We start from the raw sequence: 14,926 nt of genomic DNA, 5'->3' as shown, positions 1-14,926 counted from the left end.
CAGAATCATTGGCAAATAATTGCGAACACCAAGGCCATGATTGATTAACTTTCTTTTTTCATTGCAGATCATTATCAGCACCATTGGTTCCCAAATGCACCCTACCGAGGTTCAGGTTACAGGTGCATCCGGATCAACCACAAGATGGACCCTTTGATAGGCAAAGCAGCCTGTACAATTGGATTCACAAAAGAGCAACTCTTTTCACTGCTGCCAAGCGAACTCACCATGTGGGTCGACCCTTATGAAGTGTCCTACCGGATCGGAGAGGACGGGTCCATATGCGTCCTCTATGAGTCCGCGCCTCCATCAGACACAAACCAGGCGGACAGCTGCAAAGATGAACTGAGAATTGGACGGTCTAGTCCGTCCAAATCCTTCAGCATGATGACCTGCTCCAGCTGAAGAGCGATTTTGTGTAATTAGATGCTCGTGAGCACAGTAAATCAGGCATTGCTCGCGTTCGATTGGTTTTTAAACCTTGTTTTTTAAGGCAGATTTTTTTTTTATCAACGGTGAAATCTTCATCTTATTGATCTTATGGAGAAAACCTATGTATTTTGATTAAATGTGTTTTAAGCTCCCTGTACAGTCATGTTGAACATGTTTTTTCAAATTTCTATTAAAAGTTTTCTATGAATTTCTTAAACTCTTTTGTGGTTATTCCATGCAACTATATTTGATACACCAATTTAATCAAAACATAAGCCATACAAAGGACTCTTCATTTTTAATACTTTACAAGCAAGCACTTTACTATAGTTAGACAACATACAAATTTAGCATCTTTCTTAAAAACTAATTTACTTTTCCTAAAGTTATATATATATATATGGAATTTACCTTAAAAAATAAATCAATATTAATTACAATGACATGTCAAAAATTACATGTGTAAATCAGATGTATCAATATTATAACTTATTTTTTTGCCTGGCAATACTTTTTATGGATATTTTATCGAACAATTCTTTAATTTTGAGTATTTATAAGGCATTTTCATTTCATTTTCTTAAGGTACACAATTTCAAATGTATTCAGGTAAAAATAAAATATTTATTTGAATTAATCATTAACTTATGAACCCCCCAAAAATAAGTTTTTCTGAGCAAATCATGGGCAAGTTACCAGAAAAGGGAAGGAAGACAGCAATCATGCGTTCATATGACATCATTTTATAGATGCAGAATATAAACTGCCTTCAGTAGAGGGCGACCATTTGATTGTCACTTTCAGCACCCAATCAGCGGACGAGTTTAATTATGACAAACACTTCTGACCAATGAGAAACCGCAATCCCTTCGCCTGGCCAATGAGAGCGCGGAGTGGGCGTGTCCTCGCGAAAGCGGTAGTGGCGCTACACCCCTCGGTTTGTCAGACGCGGATCCTCCAGAAGTTTTGCGCCTGACCCCGATCATCTCGGACCTGAGTATCAAATCTGCGCCAAAACCCCCGTCAGTTTACGGTTCTTCTGGGTTATGGAACTGGACAAAATGGACGAAAACGACTGGAAATATCACGGGGAGGGCAACAAGAGCCTGGTCGTGTCTCATTTGCAGGTTAGTGTTCAATAGTTACTAGCTCTTAGCTTAGCCTAACTCAATCAAATCGGATTCAGTCAACAGGAAATCAATTCAAACTACTTGGAAAGGACCTAAACACAAAGTTTGGTCGCTTTATACCATCAGTAGACAGAAATAAACATCTTCCTTGTCTGAAAAGGGTATTGTCAGGGCTTTAAAGCTAATAGCCACCTAGCAGGCTAAACCAGGATTCATTGATAAAGTCAATGTACTACATGAGAGACATGTGTGAGACATGCCACACCCATTTTATGAGCTCGAAAGTTTATTAAACTATTTTCAGTGGCATATATAGTATATGTAATGCTGAGAGCCAATTGAATGAATGGTCAGTGGAGATATTTAAGTTTCTGAGCATCTAAAATTGGATCTCTGTTCCAATATACACTTTACATCTTCCCCATCCAGGCTTCAAAGTTCAGATTGGAAACCTTCAACAGTTGCCCCTTCATTGGGTGAAAGATAATGTGGGTGGTTTTAGACCACCATGATGGGTGGGAATATAGCTAGATGTTGATCACTTTCTATCTCTCTTCTTTGGGGAAACAATACAATTAGAGACTAAAAAGATCTTGGCATATTAATTTTTAACAATGTAATATTGTCTTAAGGTATTACTTTCTTTGCTAGAACTTGGTCTAAGCACTAAACTCTTGGCTGAAACTCTCCTATATTTGGACAAAGGAGAGAAATTCAAAACATCTATTGCATATAAGATCTGAATAAGGTATTAATGGAAACTATAAGTGGTAAATGATTCATTCATCAGTTGGTTTTATCATGTAGTTGACTCCTTTTGTCACTCGGATGGCAATATCAAGGTCCTGTTTTGTTAAGATCAAGGATTTCCAAACGGATTAACCTTTGCCTGATTTTCCAGCTCATTTGTTATCATCCGTACCATCATATGATAAATAAACTCAGCTGAAGTAAAAACATTTGGAGTCATAAACACGTTGGATTTATATACAGATCACAACATGGAGTTGTGTGTCCAATCACAGGAAGATGCCTGAGACAACATTGGCCAATATGTTGATGTAATCGTGTCAAATCTGGGTGTGGGGAAAATGGCTGAAGCTTTGATGCCGTTTTCAACCAGTTTTAGAGTCCTGCAAGGGCTTGTCCATTTCTATTTGCTGTTTACTTACATTCTTTCATGCTCCCACACTCTTGTGTGGATTTTTGTCTTGTTGCTGGTCTGGTATTACATTCTTGGACTACGAGCTGGACCGCATCGTCTTGATCAAATCAGTCTGAATGAGTCAGGTATTATAAAACTATTTGTAAATTCTATTCATTTCGGATGCACACTGTCATATGAATGGGTTTAACGTCCAGGCCATACTACAATAAATCCTTGTAAAAACATTTTCGTGACAATTAAACACTTTCTTGTTGGAATAGTAAAATTCCCTACTGTAATGTAAAAAAATAAAGTTTTATATATGTAATATTTTTTAAAGTTTAATTGTATTTAACAATTTTTAATTAAGTTTATTATTACAAAAATAATTGTGTCTGGACAGGATGGTTTTCATTGTATTATAACTGGGTTATTATTATTAACTAAAACAAAAACTAAACATTTTTGCTATTTGAAATAAACTTTAACTCAAATAATAATATAGACTTATTTTTAAGCTTTTTTCAGCTTGTTGCTAGCTAACATTTCAAATTTTCTTTTTATTAAAATGTAAGTACTAAAATAACTAAAACTGGAGTAAAAATTCATAGAAACTATATAGACATTTTACAAAAACTACTACAAACAACAAAAACACAACAAAGTTATTGAAACTAAAATGAAAGATGTTAAAACTGATTCAAAATTAAACAATCTTGTCGGCACCAATAGCCTCGTGGCTAATGCGTCTACATACAGTGCAACTGCGCTCACGGCGACCCGAGTTCGAGTCCCATCTCGAGGTCCTTTGCCGACCCTACCTCCTCTCTCCTCCCAGTGCTTTCCTGTCTACTGTCCTATCCATAAAAAAATTAAACAATCTTGAATGAGAATTCATTTTTTTTTAGATTTAAAGAAATTGTACTTGATTGTTATTAAAAAAAAGTGTAAAATAACTTATTTTTCTTTATATATTTGATGTGGATTATGAGTCATTTACTTATGAGCTTCATCCTGTTATGTTAAACACTTTGTGAGGCAGAAGTAGGTTTTGTAAGCTTTGAGCGAGCATGTTTAGAAACTGCATTTGCGTTTAAGCGGCCATCGGTTGCATCAGTCCATAAAACAAACCACCAGACACTGCGATGATGTCACCTGTACCTTTGTGGACCTTTTTGTCTAAGAGCATTCTGGGAAAAATGTAATGTGCATTCAGTTTATTGAATCCGAGTATTTGTTGTAATGTACACACAGGCAAACCCGTTTCAAAGAATTCCCTTTTGAACTAAAATAAGACAAGGATACATACTGCTTTCAAAGTCTGTGTGAAATGACTCGTGTAATATCTGTTTTTAAACATGTTACTTCTTATTACAGCACTGTCAAGTTCTTCGTCTGCTGAAGTTTCCCTCTGAAGACTCTGCACATACACGACAGGTAAAACTTCCCCAAATCGACACTACTGAACGTTGTTACTTCCCAAATTTCTCCAATATGCATTATATAACAGTATTACCTTTTCTTGCACACTTTGAAAGAACCGATACTATTAGAAGCCAGACCAAACCTCTGACAAAGTTTCATTGGATGCGTATTGTGGCCAATATTCAAAACATGGCAAGAAAGACTTTCATCATGTCTACAGATGGATATTAGGAGTGGAACGGTATGCGTATCGAACCGTACGGTTCACGGGACAAATTCCAAATGGAAGTGATCATCCTTATCCCCTTGGAGTGGGGACTTTGGAGTGAACGGGGCACGTGCGTGCCATTATTTAGTCATTTGGAATGCACTTGGCAAAGTGAGAGAGAGACGTAATTTCCTCATTATCTTCAGCTGGGATGTTCCACTTCCATTTGGAATTTGCCCCGTGAACCGTACGGTTCGATACGCGTACCGTTCCACCCCTAATGGATAAATATTTGCAATACTTGGAAAAATGAATTGCGTTTATGACTTACCAATGTATAATTTGACATATTTCCATCAGTGTAACTTAAAGGGGTCGTATGATGCTTTTTTAAAGATCAATATTTCGTGTGTTTGGGGTAACAGAATATTTTGACATGCTTTAATGTTCAAAAAACATTTTTCAAATACTGTACATTATTGTAGGTCCTCTATGCCCCGCAAAAAAAGCCCCTCTACAAAGCCCCTCCTTCCGACAAGCGCGCGTCGGAAATGTAACGCCCCTTTCCTTAATCGCGAGCTTTAGCTTTCAAAGTAAATATAAAGACAGTTAATTATGTTGTTAGTTTTACCATCAGTTCAAGCCCGAGAGCGGAACAGAGTCGCATGACAGACATAGTGACAATGCTCGTATGTGTTTGCACACAAGCCACGGTTAAGACAGCTGACTCCATTGTGATGTGACCCTCTCTCTCTCTCTCTCTCACACACACACACAACGCATTACTCTACACTGCACATAACTCCACATTTGAACAATCAATAGCAAATACTTAAACTAATAACAAAACATACTTACAGTCGCTGATTCAGAAGCGCAAGATTATCATAGCAAAGTCGGAATTAACCCTTTTTCTTTCTTTTTCTTTTTTAGAAATAGCCTTTGTGCACAGCCTGCCTTGTACTCTCCTAGGTTCATAAAATGGTAATCCGTAAAATGCGTTGCACAAATTCGAACATTTGGGTTGTGTTGTAAACGAATCTTAACCAATGATTCCTAACTGCATCTACTTTCAGAAGGCCAAATAAAGTGCTTTTGCTTTCGCATAGAAACACACAGCGTCTCCCTGACACGGCTGCATCAACACTACTGAAACCACGCCTTCTTGAACATTTGGTTGGCGTTACGCAAATATTTCCACATCGTGATGTAGACATGTGGGGGCGTCTTTGAATGAGGCGTTTTTGCCCGGTCTGGATCAGCCTTCTCTTTTAGCCCTAAAAAGGGCAAAACCATAAATAGACATCAGAAAATTAATTTATTTCTATTTTCCATCTTATTGGAACTCAAATAATAAAATTTCATGATTTTTTTTTATTTTAATGTTTGTATCCCCCAGGATACGTTGCCTCTTTTAGGGTTAGATAGAATAAATCCTTTTGTGGGAGACTTTGAGCTTTGTAACTTTGCAGATCGTATACATGCACAAACAGCTACATAACACACTAAAGAAAAGGAAAACAAGAAATCGCATCATATGACCCCTTTAAGTATTGATGCACAAATGATTGTTCTATCAAGCTCTGTTGACGCAAATAGTCACTTTCAATTTTAGCATAGTTTTGTCCAGAATGTTTAAGGTTAAACATGATATTTCGGTGTGTTTTCTCGCTCTGTATTGTAACTTATTTGCGTCTCTTGGTACGAATAGTATCTGCAACAGTGTAAATGTAAATATGCTTCAAATGTTTGTCTGTTTGCATTGACATTTGGCATAGTGTCGGCTCATTTTCCTACCTCTTTCCTGCCAGACCGCAGAACAAGCTTTTCGACACATCCTCAACATCGTGGATTATAGTAAATATGTCATGAAGCCTTTACTGGGGGAGAAATACATTCACAGTGGAGTAAGTTACAGTTTTTACATTGCTTTAACACAAGCCGTGACCCAACAAATGAGACGAAAATAATGGCTTGAATGTTCACAGGAGGTTGTTAAACTACCGCTGGATTTTGTGAGACAGCTGTCACTGAAAGTCCAACAAGAACGACCTGGTACGAATGATTTTTTTCTTTTTGTTTTGCTTGCAGTGACGTTGTAATGTCCCCCAAAAACCAACAGTGTTATGATAGTATTTGTTGTATTTTTATGATTGCAAAATCCTTGTATTACAGTAATCTTAACATTGAGATGATATTACTAAAAACCTCAAAAATAATGGTAATGACAATATGTAGGAAAAATGTCCTAGATGGGCTTAATTTTCATTATGCAAAAATCAATCATTCTTTCTACGACTTTGAGTAAAAATCTGACTTGGATATGTTTACCTGAGATTCATCCCTTAAAAAATTGAGTCTGTTGTTCATCTAAACATGTTTATGTGAGATGCAGTCACTTTTAGAGCGGATTTGATGTTGCGTTACGGTGTTGTGATCTTTCCTTCACGCAGAACTGCGCTGTGATAAGGTCATGGACACATTCAGTGGGTGCGGTTTATGCCTTCCCAACCTGACCCAACTTCCCCTCCACCACCTCAGAGATCACAGACCTCCAATCTGCGTTGAGATTAAGGTGAACTCCATGTTCAGTTTGACATGGTCTCCACACGCCACTGCTGTTATGATCGTGTTGGTGGGGGAATTTGCACATGCAGTTGTGATGTTTTCATTTAATCATTGGTTTTGAGTGCAAGGTTGTGCAAACTACCACAATCTGGCATGTACCATTTACCACTCGTTTAGATGTATGTCTGGTTTAAAGGAATAGTTCCCCAAAAACTGAAAATATGCTGAAAACGTATTCACCCTCAGGCCATTCAAGATGTAGAAGAGTTTGTTTCTTTATCAGAAAAGACTTGGAGAAATGTATCATTACATCACTTGCTCACCAATGCATGTTCTGCTGTGAATATTTTTACTTTGCTTTTTAAAAGTGTTTTGTATGCATTTGTCCAATCAGCATACACTTACGTCACTGATAGTTCCTACAGAATTGTTTTAGACCCTACTCTGAAGTAGGAGCCCATTTAGTTCCTCCAAACGGAGTTCCTAGAACGAAAACCGTTGCTAGTTCCTGCGGTGCGAACACGCTAAAAAGCGGGAACTTCCACCAATGGTTCAAGGAACTATGAAAAGGTTCTTCCAGTGCGAAAGCACCTATTCTGACGGCACCCATTCACTGCAGAGAATCCAATGATAAGCAAGTAATGTATTGCTACATTTCTCCAAATATGTTCAGATAAAGAATGGATGGCCCGTTAATGAGTACATTTTCAGCAAGTTTCCTTCAAAACAAAGTAAAATCTTCAAAAGTTTTGCAAAATCCTTCAACTGTCCTCTCCATCATTTGATCATCATTAAATGAATAACTGCTGCCATGGTCACAAGAAAAATGTACATTAAATCTCATTGCAAATGAAGAATAAACTATAAGCAGCCTAATTTACATAGTTTTTCTCTAGTGACTGAATTTTTATTATTCCCAAGTTTCCAAAACATTGACTTTCGAAGCTGTATGCAAGTGTGCCAAGAACCTTGCCTTGAATGCGTTGACTTTGGTGTCACATGTCTAAGCATGTCTGGTCATTGAACTTGCTGACAGTTGTTAATACGTTTTTCTGTATCTTCATGCTGTTAGGCTGTAAACGCGCTCGGGTTGGATTAGTGTCGGTTGTTAAACTGCAAGATCTGAGTCTCATAACAAAGAATTGTTTTTAGTTAGTATGTTAGTATGAACGTTTGTTCTTGGGGAAGTAGACCACAGTAGCCGAATGACTCGTTGGATCTATTTGTGTGGAATTTAATCACATGGTCAGTCAAACAAACAGAGAGAAGTGGTGTGAATCTGATCTGAAAGGCTTGCTTGTGTTCATAAACACAACTAAACTTCTTTACAAAAAGCTTATTCACAACACGTCAAGATCCAGAGATACAATTACATTTTTCTCATTTTCCCCCTTAGCCAAAATGTGGATTTCTACCCTTTTCAAGGCACATAACCAAGGAATGCAAGCGCAAAGTTTGCAGATTCTGCATGCATCAGCATTACAAGGCAAGTACCAACTGAAAATCTAGCCATTGCCAAACTTTTATAGAAGTGAAGCCAGATTTATTAAAGCAAACTTCTGCTTTAACAAAAAAAACAAAAACAGGATGGTGTAGTGTAAACATCCTGCCATCTGTTTGTACTCTAGTTTATCATTTAATCAATTCTTTGTGAGGTTTGGCTGTAGAAGATGAGCTTATGTTGCCGAAAATACAAGAATCAGTTTCAATCCCAAAGTTTACAGTAACACGTTTTGTTCTTTACAGTTAGCTAATGGGAAGTGGAAGCGATTGAGCAGATATTGTCCTCTGGATCTCTTCTCAGGGTGAGTTACTGCTTCAGCCACTCAGTGCAGGAAATCAGAGCTGGATTTATATCTTACACTGATGGTACGACCTTTAGCCAGTATCGTTAACAAACCTAACTGACTGTGACAAAGACATTTACCAAACTGGATGTGTCAGTGGCCTGTGTTAAAGCAAAGAATTGTCCGCTTGAAAAAGGAGCATAATCAACATTTTCACAAAAGTTGTGACTCACCTTTCCACTGTGAGACCAGCCCTATATTCTATAATGCTTGAACGTTTTGTACTGCTGCATGAGTCACAGAAATGTTAAAAAACAATATTCAGATGTGGTGATCCACAATCTCTAATTGTGTTGTCATGTCAATCAAAATGAGATGCAAAGAATTTAGTACGAACAGTGAATTAATTTTACTCACCTAAATCTTATTCAATATCTTGTATTCCAGGAGCAAACAGCGAATGTATGTTGCATTGAAGAATCTGTTAGAGGAACCACAAAACAACTTGAAAATCTTTAAGGTAAATATTAATTTCTGTAATTCAGTCCTGAATCGTTTAACGTCTCTAAACAAATTTCTATTTTTGGAACTTTACACTTCAGATTAAAGTTTTAAAATCTTCCCTCGACTTCCGTTGATAGAATGTTCTGCATTAGACAGTGATGATGCCATGCATACTGATTCGCAGTTGGTCTTTCTTCTGTTTTAATTCATGCACACCAAGAATGATAACTATATTAGCGTCCACACCAATGGACGATACTATTCTGCAGTTTTGACGTCTGTTGCCTTGCATGTTTGATTTTTTTTTTTTAAAGTTGAGTGGATTCTGATTGGCTGTCAATGTTTTTATCATTCATTCGTTGGAATAAATCATTCCGAAAGTGAGTCCAACAATATCGTTATTGTTGTGGTGTGAACTTCCCTATTCAAGAATTAAAATGATTATTAAAACATTTTTTGTTATACTTAAGGTCCTTGCACACTGAGCCTGAAATTTTCATATGCGTTTTTTCGTATTCGTGATCCTTTCCTATCAAAATACTTGCTACGGATGTGAAAACGCAGAAAATCGAACCCGGTCCGATTTTTTTTTTATTTTTATGAAGGACGAAAGTTTTGGAGGCAGTGTAAACGTGATTGACACAACTTGAGGTTGTATTTATTTTTCAATGTGCGAAAAGTTCGGACTCCGTGTGCAATGGCCTGCTGTTCACCAACATAACCTCACCTGATTTGTGACTAGCTTAAACCACCAAAGTGGTTTAACCCCCCCCCCAGATGCCTAAATGCATTGAGTTACTGCCATGTGATTGGCTGATTAGCAATTTGCGTTACCAAGCAATTGAGCAGGTGTACCTAATAAAGTGGCCGGTGAGTGTGTGTGTGTATGTGTGTATATATATATATATATATATATATATATATATATATATATATATATATATATATATATATATATATATATATATATATATGTATAATCCATTAGAAATGGTTGATAAATATAAAAGTAGCGTTAATTAATTGACTCACTTTTCTTTTTTTTCAGGGTGGAGAGTTGATATTTAGCTGTAAAGACGACACCAAGCAGCAACCCGAATTGAACGATTTCATTCAGCACCTTCGGCCTTATTTCCCTCATAGTAATGGCCTTTATAACGGCCACCAGCCTGGCAAAGCCGTCCTGAACGAGTTCATTCAGGTGATCTGCACCGCTCTGCTCAGCGGCGGGGACTCAAATCACTCGGGAGAGCCCAGGAAGGTGCACTTGTCCGAAAGCAGGCCGCACTGTGAAGCCAGTCCCTTCCCAGGAGACCTGCTCCGCAACGGTGAGGACTTTACCAGTGACTTTGGATGGCTGTCAGTGGGGAAACATGGTTTAATGTCCTTCAAAATATTGCTGAACAAGTGCAATGGAAATCTCTTCACTGATGAGTCACGATATATGCGTAGGAGTGAACTGGAGCTAAAGTGCTTGACATAGTTTAAGAAAATCAACTGCATTTCAAATGAAACGTTAAAGGGTGTATAAAAAGTCAGATTATTGCGGCATAGAAATGACAGTAGTCATAAATCTGTTACGCAAGACCTGTAGAAGACATTGAACTCATTTTCATGTGTTCACAGGCAACCACGGCCTCCCTAAAGACAGTGTCCTCGCAAAAATCCTCCAAGTCCAGATGCTGGATAACCTGGATATTGAAGGAATCTACCCTCTGTACAAACGTGTGGAGCAGTATCTAGAAGAGTTCCCGAAAGAAAGGTGAATTTTTAATCTGGGATATTGAGTGCTACGTTACTGATTTATCAGATCAATACTCTAGTGCAAGAACGTTTTGTTCCTGCCGAGTAAAGTTTCTATTGGGCAAATACTTCAGATCTATGCAGTGTTCACATGTACTGAAAGCATTTTATAAAAATTCAGAACAGCTGATGAAACCTAACCAGTTATAATATAGGTCATTCTATCATTTTAAAACTTGTTACTTTCCCTGAAAGACTGAACAGACACTAGGTGGTGCAAAAGACACATTTGTGAATATAAGTAGTTCAAGTCAAGTCATGAGGCACTGCAGCCACATGGTGGTCCTGTGCAGCTTGGTCATACGTGATGTCCATGCAAAGCCACATCATCTTTATGAATAGACTCACTTTAACATCTGAACAACACTTGTTTGTATCTCCAGAAACCGATTGCAGATAGATGGGCCTTATAATGAAAGTTTCATGGAGATGGTGAAAAACTGTCCTACTGAAGATGACGGCTCTGTAGAATATGCAGTTGGGAAGGTAAGACTGTGAACATGTGATGCTGAGAATTTTAAGTTTGAATGTATTTTGGTGGCAATTAATTCCAAAAAAAAAAAACTATTAAGATTAACTCCCAGATTTTACTTTCCAGGTTCATCAGTATAGAGTCGCAATGACTGCCAAAGACTGCTCAATCATGATCACGTTTGCACCTTGTGAGGAAGATGAGTAAGTTAGTTTCCGCGCTTTAAAATCACTGGTTGACTTATATTCCTTGACATTTGTCATCATTTTACTTTTCGTTTGCTTTGTTTCCAGACACCAGTTGAATTTGGAGAAACCTCGTTTCACGTATTCAGTCTCCATCCTGGATCTAGACCCCAAACCGTATGAAGGCATCCCTCACCAGTACAAGCTGGACACCAAAATCGTCAACTACTACCTGCGGAGCACGCAAGCTCCACCCCCCTCCAGCCTATATAAGGAAAGGCAGGAGTGCACGCTGCTCTTCCATGCTGTATGAGGCATCTCTACAAGTGCTGCTTGGGAAATGCCTAGAAGTGAAGCTGAAATAGTGATGTAATTTTGTTCTTTTTGTTTGCTAGTCTGTCTAGGTATTTGCCCTCCCACCGTGAAGATGGCACTCGCAGTTGTTGCCAGAGCGACCTGATGTTTTTCTTTTTGAGGGTGATGTTATCACTGCGGCTGGTCTCCTAAAGCGCAGAATACCTGAATGAGTCAGTCATTGGCTGTAAAGAGGGAGGACATGGAAGGATATGTGTGTTTTTGTGCAGTGCTGTTGGGTGTTTCTCACACGCAGCGGCGCTACTGTGGTTTCCAAGTGCCAAAAGTGGCTTACAGCGATTTTCCCTAATGAACGTTTTACCGTGCATCAGCTTGGCTGTGTCTGCAGTCGCTGTACAGGCAGTTTGGAATTCAAAAACAGACAAGTACTTGAGTTTTTAGCACGACTACAACCCTAGAGCTGCTCAAACCACTAACCCTCGGCGATCTACAGTTATACTGACAAGCACAGACCTGTTGCATGCTAGCGAATGAGGTCGCGATAACACCGTCACTACCCGTAAAATAGATTTGATTAAATTAGAAGATAAGCCTAATAATATAACTCGCAATTAAAATGGTATTTTTGTAACACGCTCGGCTGGCGTAACCGCTATATACTAATCAAAGTGTCTTATTAAAGAGTAGTTCACAAAAAACTGTCCATTGTTTACTAACCCTCATGTCATCGCAAACCCGTTTGATTGAATTATGCAGCTCGTTAGTTCATTCTGACCAGGTATTGTGAAAGAATGCAACATTTCTGAACAATCATAAGTGAATAACGACTGAAATTTGTATGACTTTAGAAGACATGAAATATAGTCCTATGGTGCTTTATTGGAGTTTTACAGCTTTTGTGTGGCAAAAAAAAAAAAGTTTGGAAAAACATCAGTACAGACACGATGGTGTGTAAATTTTTGGTTGAACTACCTCTTTAAAGCTAGTCCATCATCTCAAACATCAAACACCACCTTTTTTTTTTTACCAGAAAAACTGCTGTAAAATGAAACTTCGCCTGCGTCTGTCCATCAACGATGGCTTCATCTCTGAGTTTGACACTGATATGCATGGTTGTCATCTGTTTTGAAATCTCAGAGCAGAAAACAACCAGAGGAATCCATCCCCAGCAGCTTGAACGCTACTACGTTATGTTTGGCTATAGTTTTAATGACTGTAATTGGTTGCAGAGCCAGACATATTTCATAAGTCGACCAAAGATGGACAGCACGCTAGTTTTTGTTAGCACAAGAAAAAGGATGATCCTGCAGTTTTTCCAACAGTGATGAACAGCGTTTTTCCCCCCCAGAGAAGCAGTATATGCCACAGAAACGGTAGTGTTGATTTAACGTTACACGAGTTGCGAGTTTGGTATCTTTGATCGTAAAAACAACCACAGTAAGACTGTTTGCGCAGATTTTACGGTGTATCTAACACTAAAGATGGCACCTCATGGTTGCCTTTCTCTGTTATGGGGAATATTACTGTTACAATGTACTGTGGCGTGAGTGATGCTCACGCTTCTGTTTACCTCTTTTAGCGTCGACTTGCTTAACTCAAAGTCGTCAATGCAGTTCCGATCAGGCGAACAGTGTTTGCATTTTCCATGGATGAACATTTAACATTGCCAAACTGTGTTCACACTCCCCTTTGTCTTAATGTGAAATGGTGTAAAGAGAAGTATTAATACGCCTTACCTGTGAACCAGAACGCTTTCGTTGTCCAACTGATGGTGTTTGTTTGACTGTCATGTGTTATTGATGTTATGATATAACTGATTGAAAAGTGCAGTTTCTCCACAACAGACATTGCAGTATTTGCTGCAACACCATCTTTCCCCTTTTGAACCAGAGATATTATGAGGCTGAGGTGGTGACGTTGTCTTATTCTAATGAAATAAAGATCTATAATCACTATGTAGGTAGGAATGGACATTAATTCTGTTATTAAGCAAGAAAAGAAAGGAAGATCACAGTTTCTGTGATGGAATCTAATGTTAAAATTTAACTATTTGAAAATACAAAGTGGATTTTGCTGTCTGACATTTTGTATTTAAAATTATTTATTTTTCTAGTTCTTGTCTAATGATGTATATTTCCATACAGTGTGGGCATATCATGCGTAAAAATGATTGGCACGTACAGGTGGCGTCGATATGTAACCCGTTAGGAACTACATATCGATGCCACCTGTACATTGTACAGGTGTTTATATTGAATAAAAAGATTAGATATGAAGCTCCCCCGGCGTCAATGTTGGCTTATTTTTTGACTTCTCACAAACACACAGTTCTTATCAAGCCCTCGATAGATGCTTCCACCCCGAGAACCCGCAGGAGGCTCTGAAAGTAATCCGAGCCGTTTTCCATCACTTTTTTGGTGTCAAACTCCCGAGCTGAAAACAAAATAAAACATTTTAGATCACACTAAGTCACTATTATGAATTATACAATTGTGTGTAAAATAATAAAATACTTGATTCTGATTGGTCAATCGTGCCAATTTTGTATTACAACCACAAAATTGTATATTTTACAGAGCTCTATGAGGCCATGGATTAATATTTTTCATTCTTGTTTTGAAAACAAAAATGAAAGATTTCTCATGATCACAAACTATTTTTTTTATATTATCATCTGAAATTAACACATTTTCTCATCATGACTTAATTTTGGGAATTTTCTCGTGATAACATAACGATAGTTTTCTTGTGATCTCGACAAAGTTATACCCCATCAGTTATATTTACTGCTACCTAGTGCCTAGTAGATCAGGAGAAAACAAAAAAGTAAAAAATACTTCCATGGCCTCTTAGGACTTCCATAATATTTGAACCGTTCCCATGACTATTTTCATGTTTCTCTTTTATTCCATCAATGTAAGGTAGCGTAGCTAGCTGACGGCATCATGCT

General features: G+C 38.0%; 3 protein-coding genes across 6 annotated transcripts in view; 2 read left to right on the top strand and 1 right to left on the bottom strand.

Moving 5' to 3' along the window:
* LOC306867744 (protein BTG1-like) overlaps positions 1–649 on the top strand; it is a 1,227-nt gene extending 578 nt beyond the window's left edge. For both annotated transcript variants that reach the window (XM_079413589.1, XM_079413590.1), the window contains exon 3: positions 68–649. In XM_079413589.1, the coding sequence (XP_079269715.1) occupies positions 68–405 (338 nt within the window). In that variant the 3' untranslated portion in view covers positions 406–649. The remainder of the gene's footprint in view (positions 1–67) is intronic.
* A 694-nt stretch (positions 650–1,343) lies between these two features.
* LOC306867848 (inositol-pentakisphosphate 2-kinase-like) lies at positions 1,344–14,256 on the top strand. Of its 3 annotated transcripts, none has more exons than XM_079413766.1 (13): positions 1,344–1,559; positions 4,087–4,146; positions 6,154–6,249; positions 6,331–6,397; positions 6,796–6,917; positions 8,307–8,396; positions 8,657–8,715; positions 9,145–9,217; positions 10,250–10,529; positions 10,828–10,963; positions 11,388–11,490; positions 11,603–11,679; positions 11,770–14,256. In XM_079413766.1, the coding sequence occupies exons 1-13, from the start codon at positions 1,479–1,481 to the stop codon at positions 11,972–11,974; spliced, it is 1,449 nt and encodes a 482-aa protein (XP_079269892.1). In that variant the 5' UTR covers positions 1,344–1,478; the 3' UTR covers positions 11,975–14,256. The 3 variants fall into 3 exon arrangements, with proteins under 3 accessions (XP_079269892.1, XP_079269893.1, XP_079269891.1); XM_079413767.1 differs by having other exon boundaries at positions 1,377–2,852; XM_079413765.1 differs by having other exon boundaries at positions 1,383–1,559; positions 8,307–8,400; positions 8,661–8,715.
* Positions 14,049–14,926, bottom strand: part of LOC306867871 (centromere protein P-like) — a 61,018-nt gene continuing 60,140 nt past the window's right edge. Inside the window, exon 9 of the mRNA XM_079413804.1 lies at positions 14,049–14,409. Within this exon, the coding sequence (XP_079269930.1) occupies positions 14,291–14,409 (119 nt within the window). The 3' untranslated portion in view covers positions 14,049–14,290. The remainder of the gene's footprint in view (positions 14,410–14,926) is intronic.

This window comes from Barbus barbus (assembly GCF_936440315.1).
Source record: "Barbus barbus genome assembly, chromosome: 49".
NCBI lineage: Eukaryota > Metazoa > Chordata > Actinopteri > Cypriniformes > Cyprinidae > Barbus > Barbus barbus.
The sequence above is the reverse complement of the archived record's forward strand: the minus strand, read 5'-3'. Positions and strand labels throughout refer to the sequence as shown.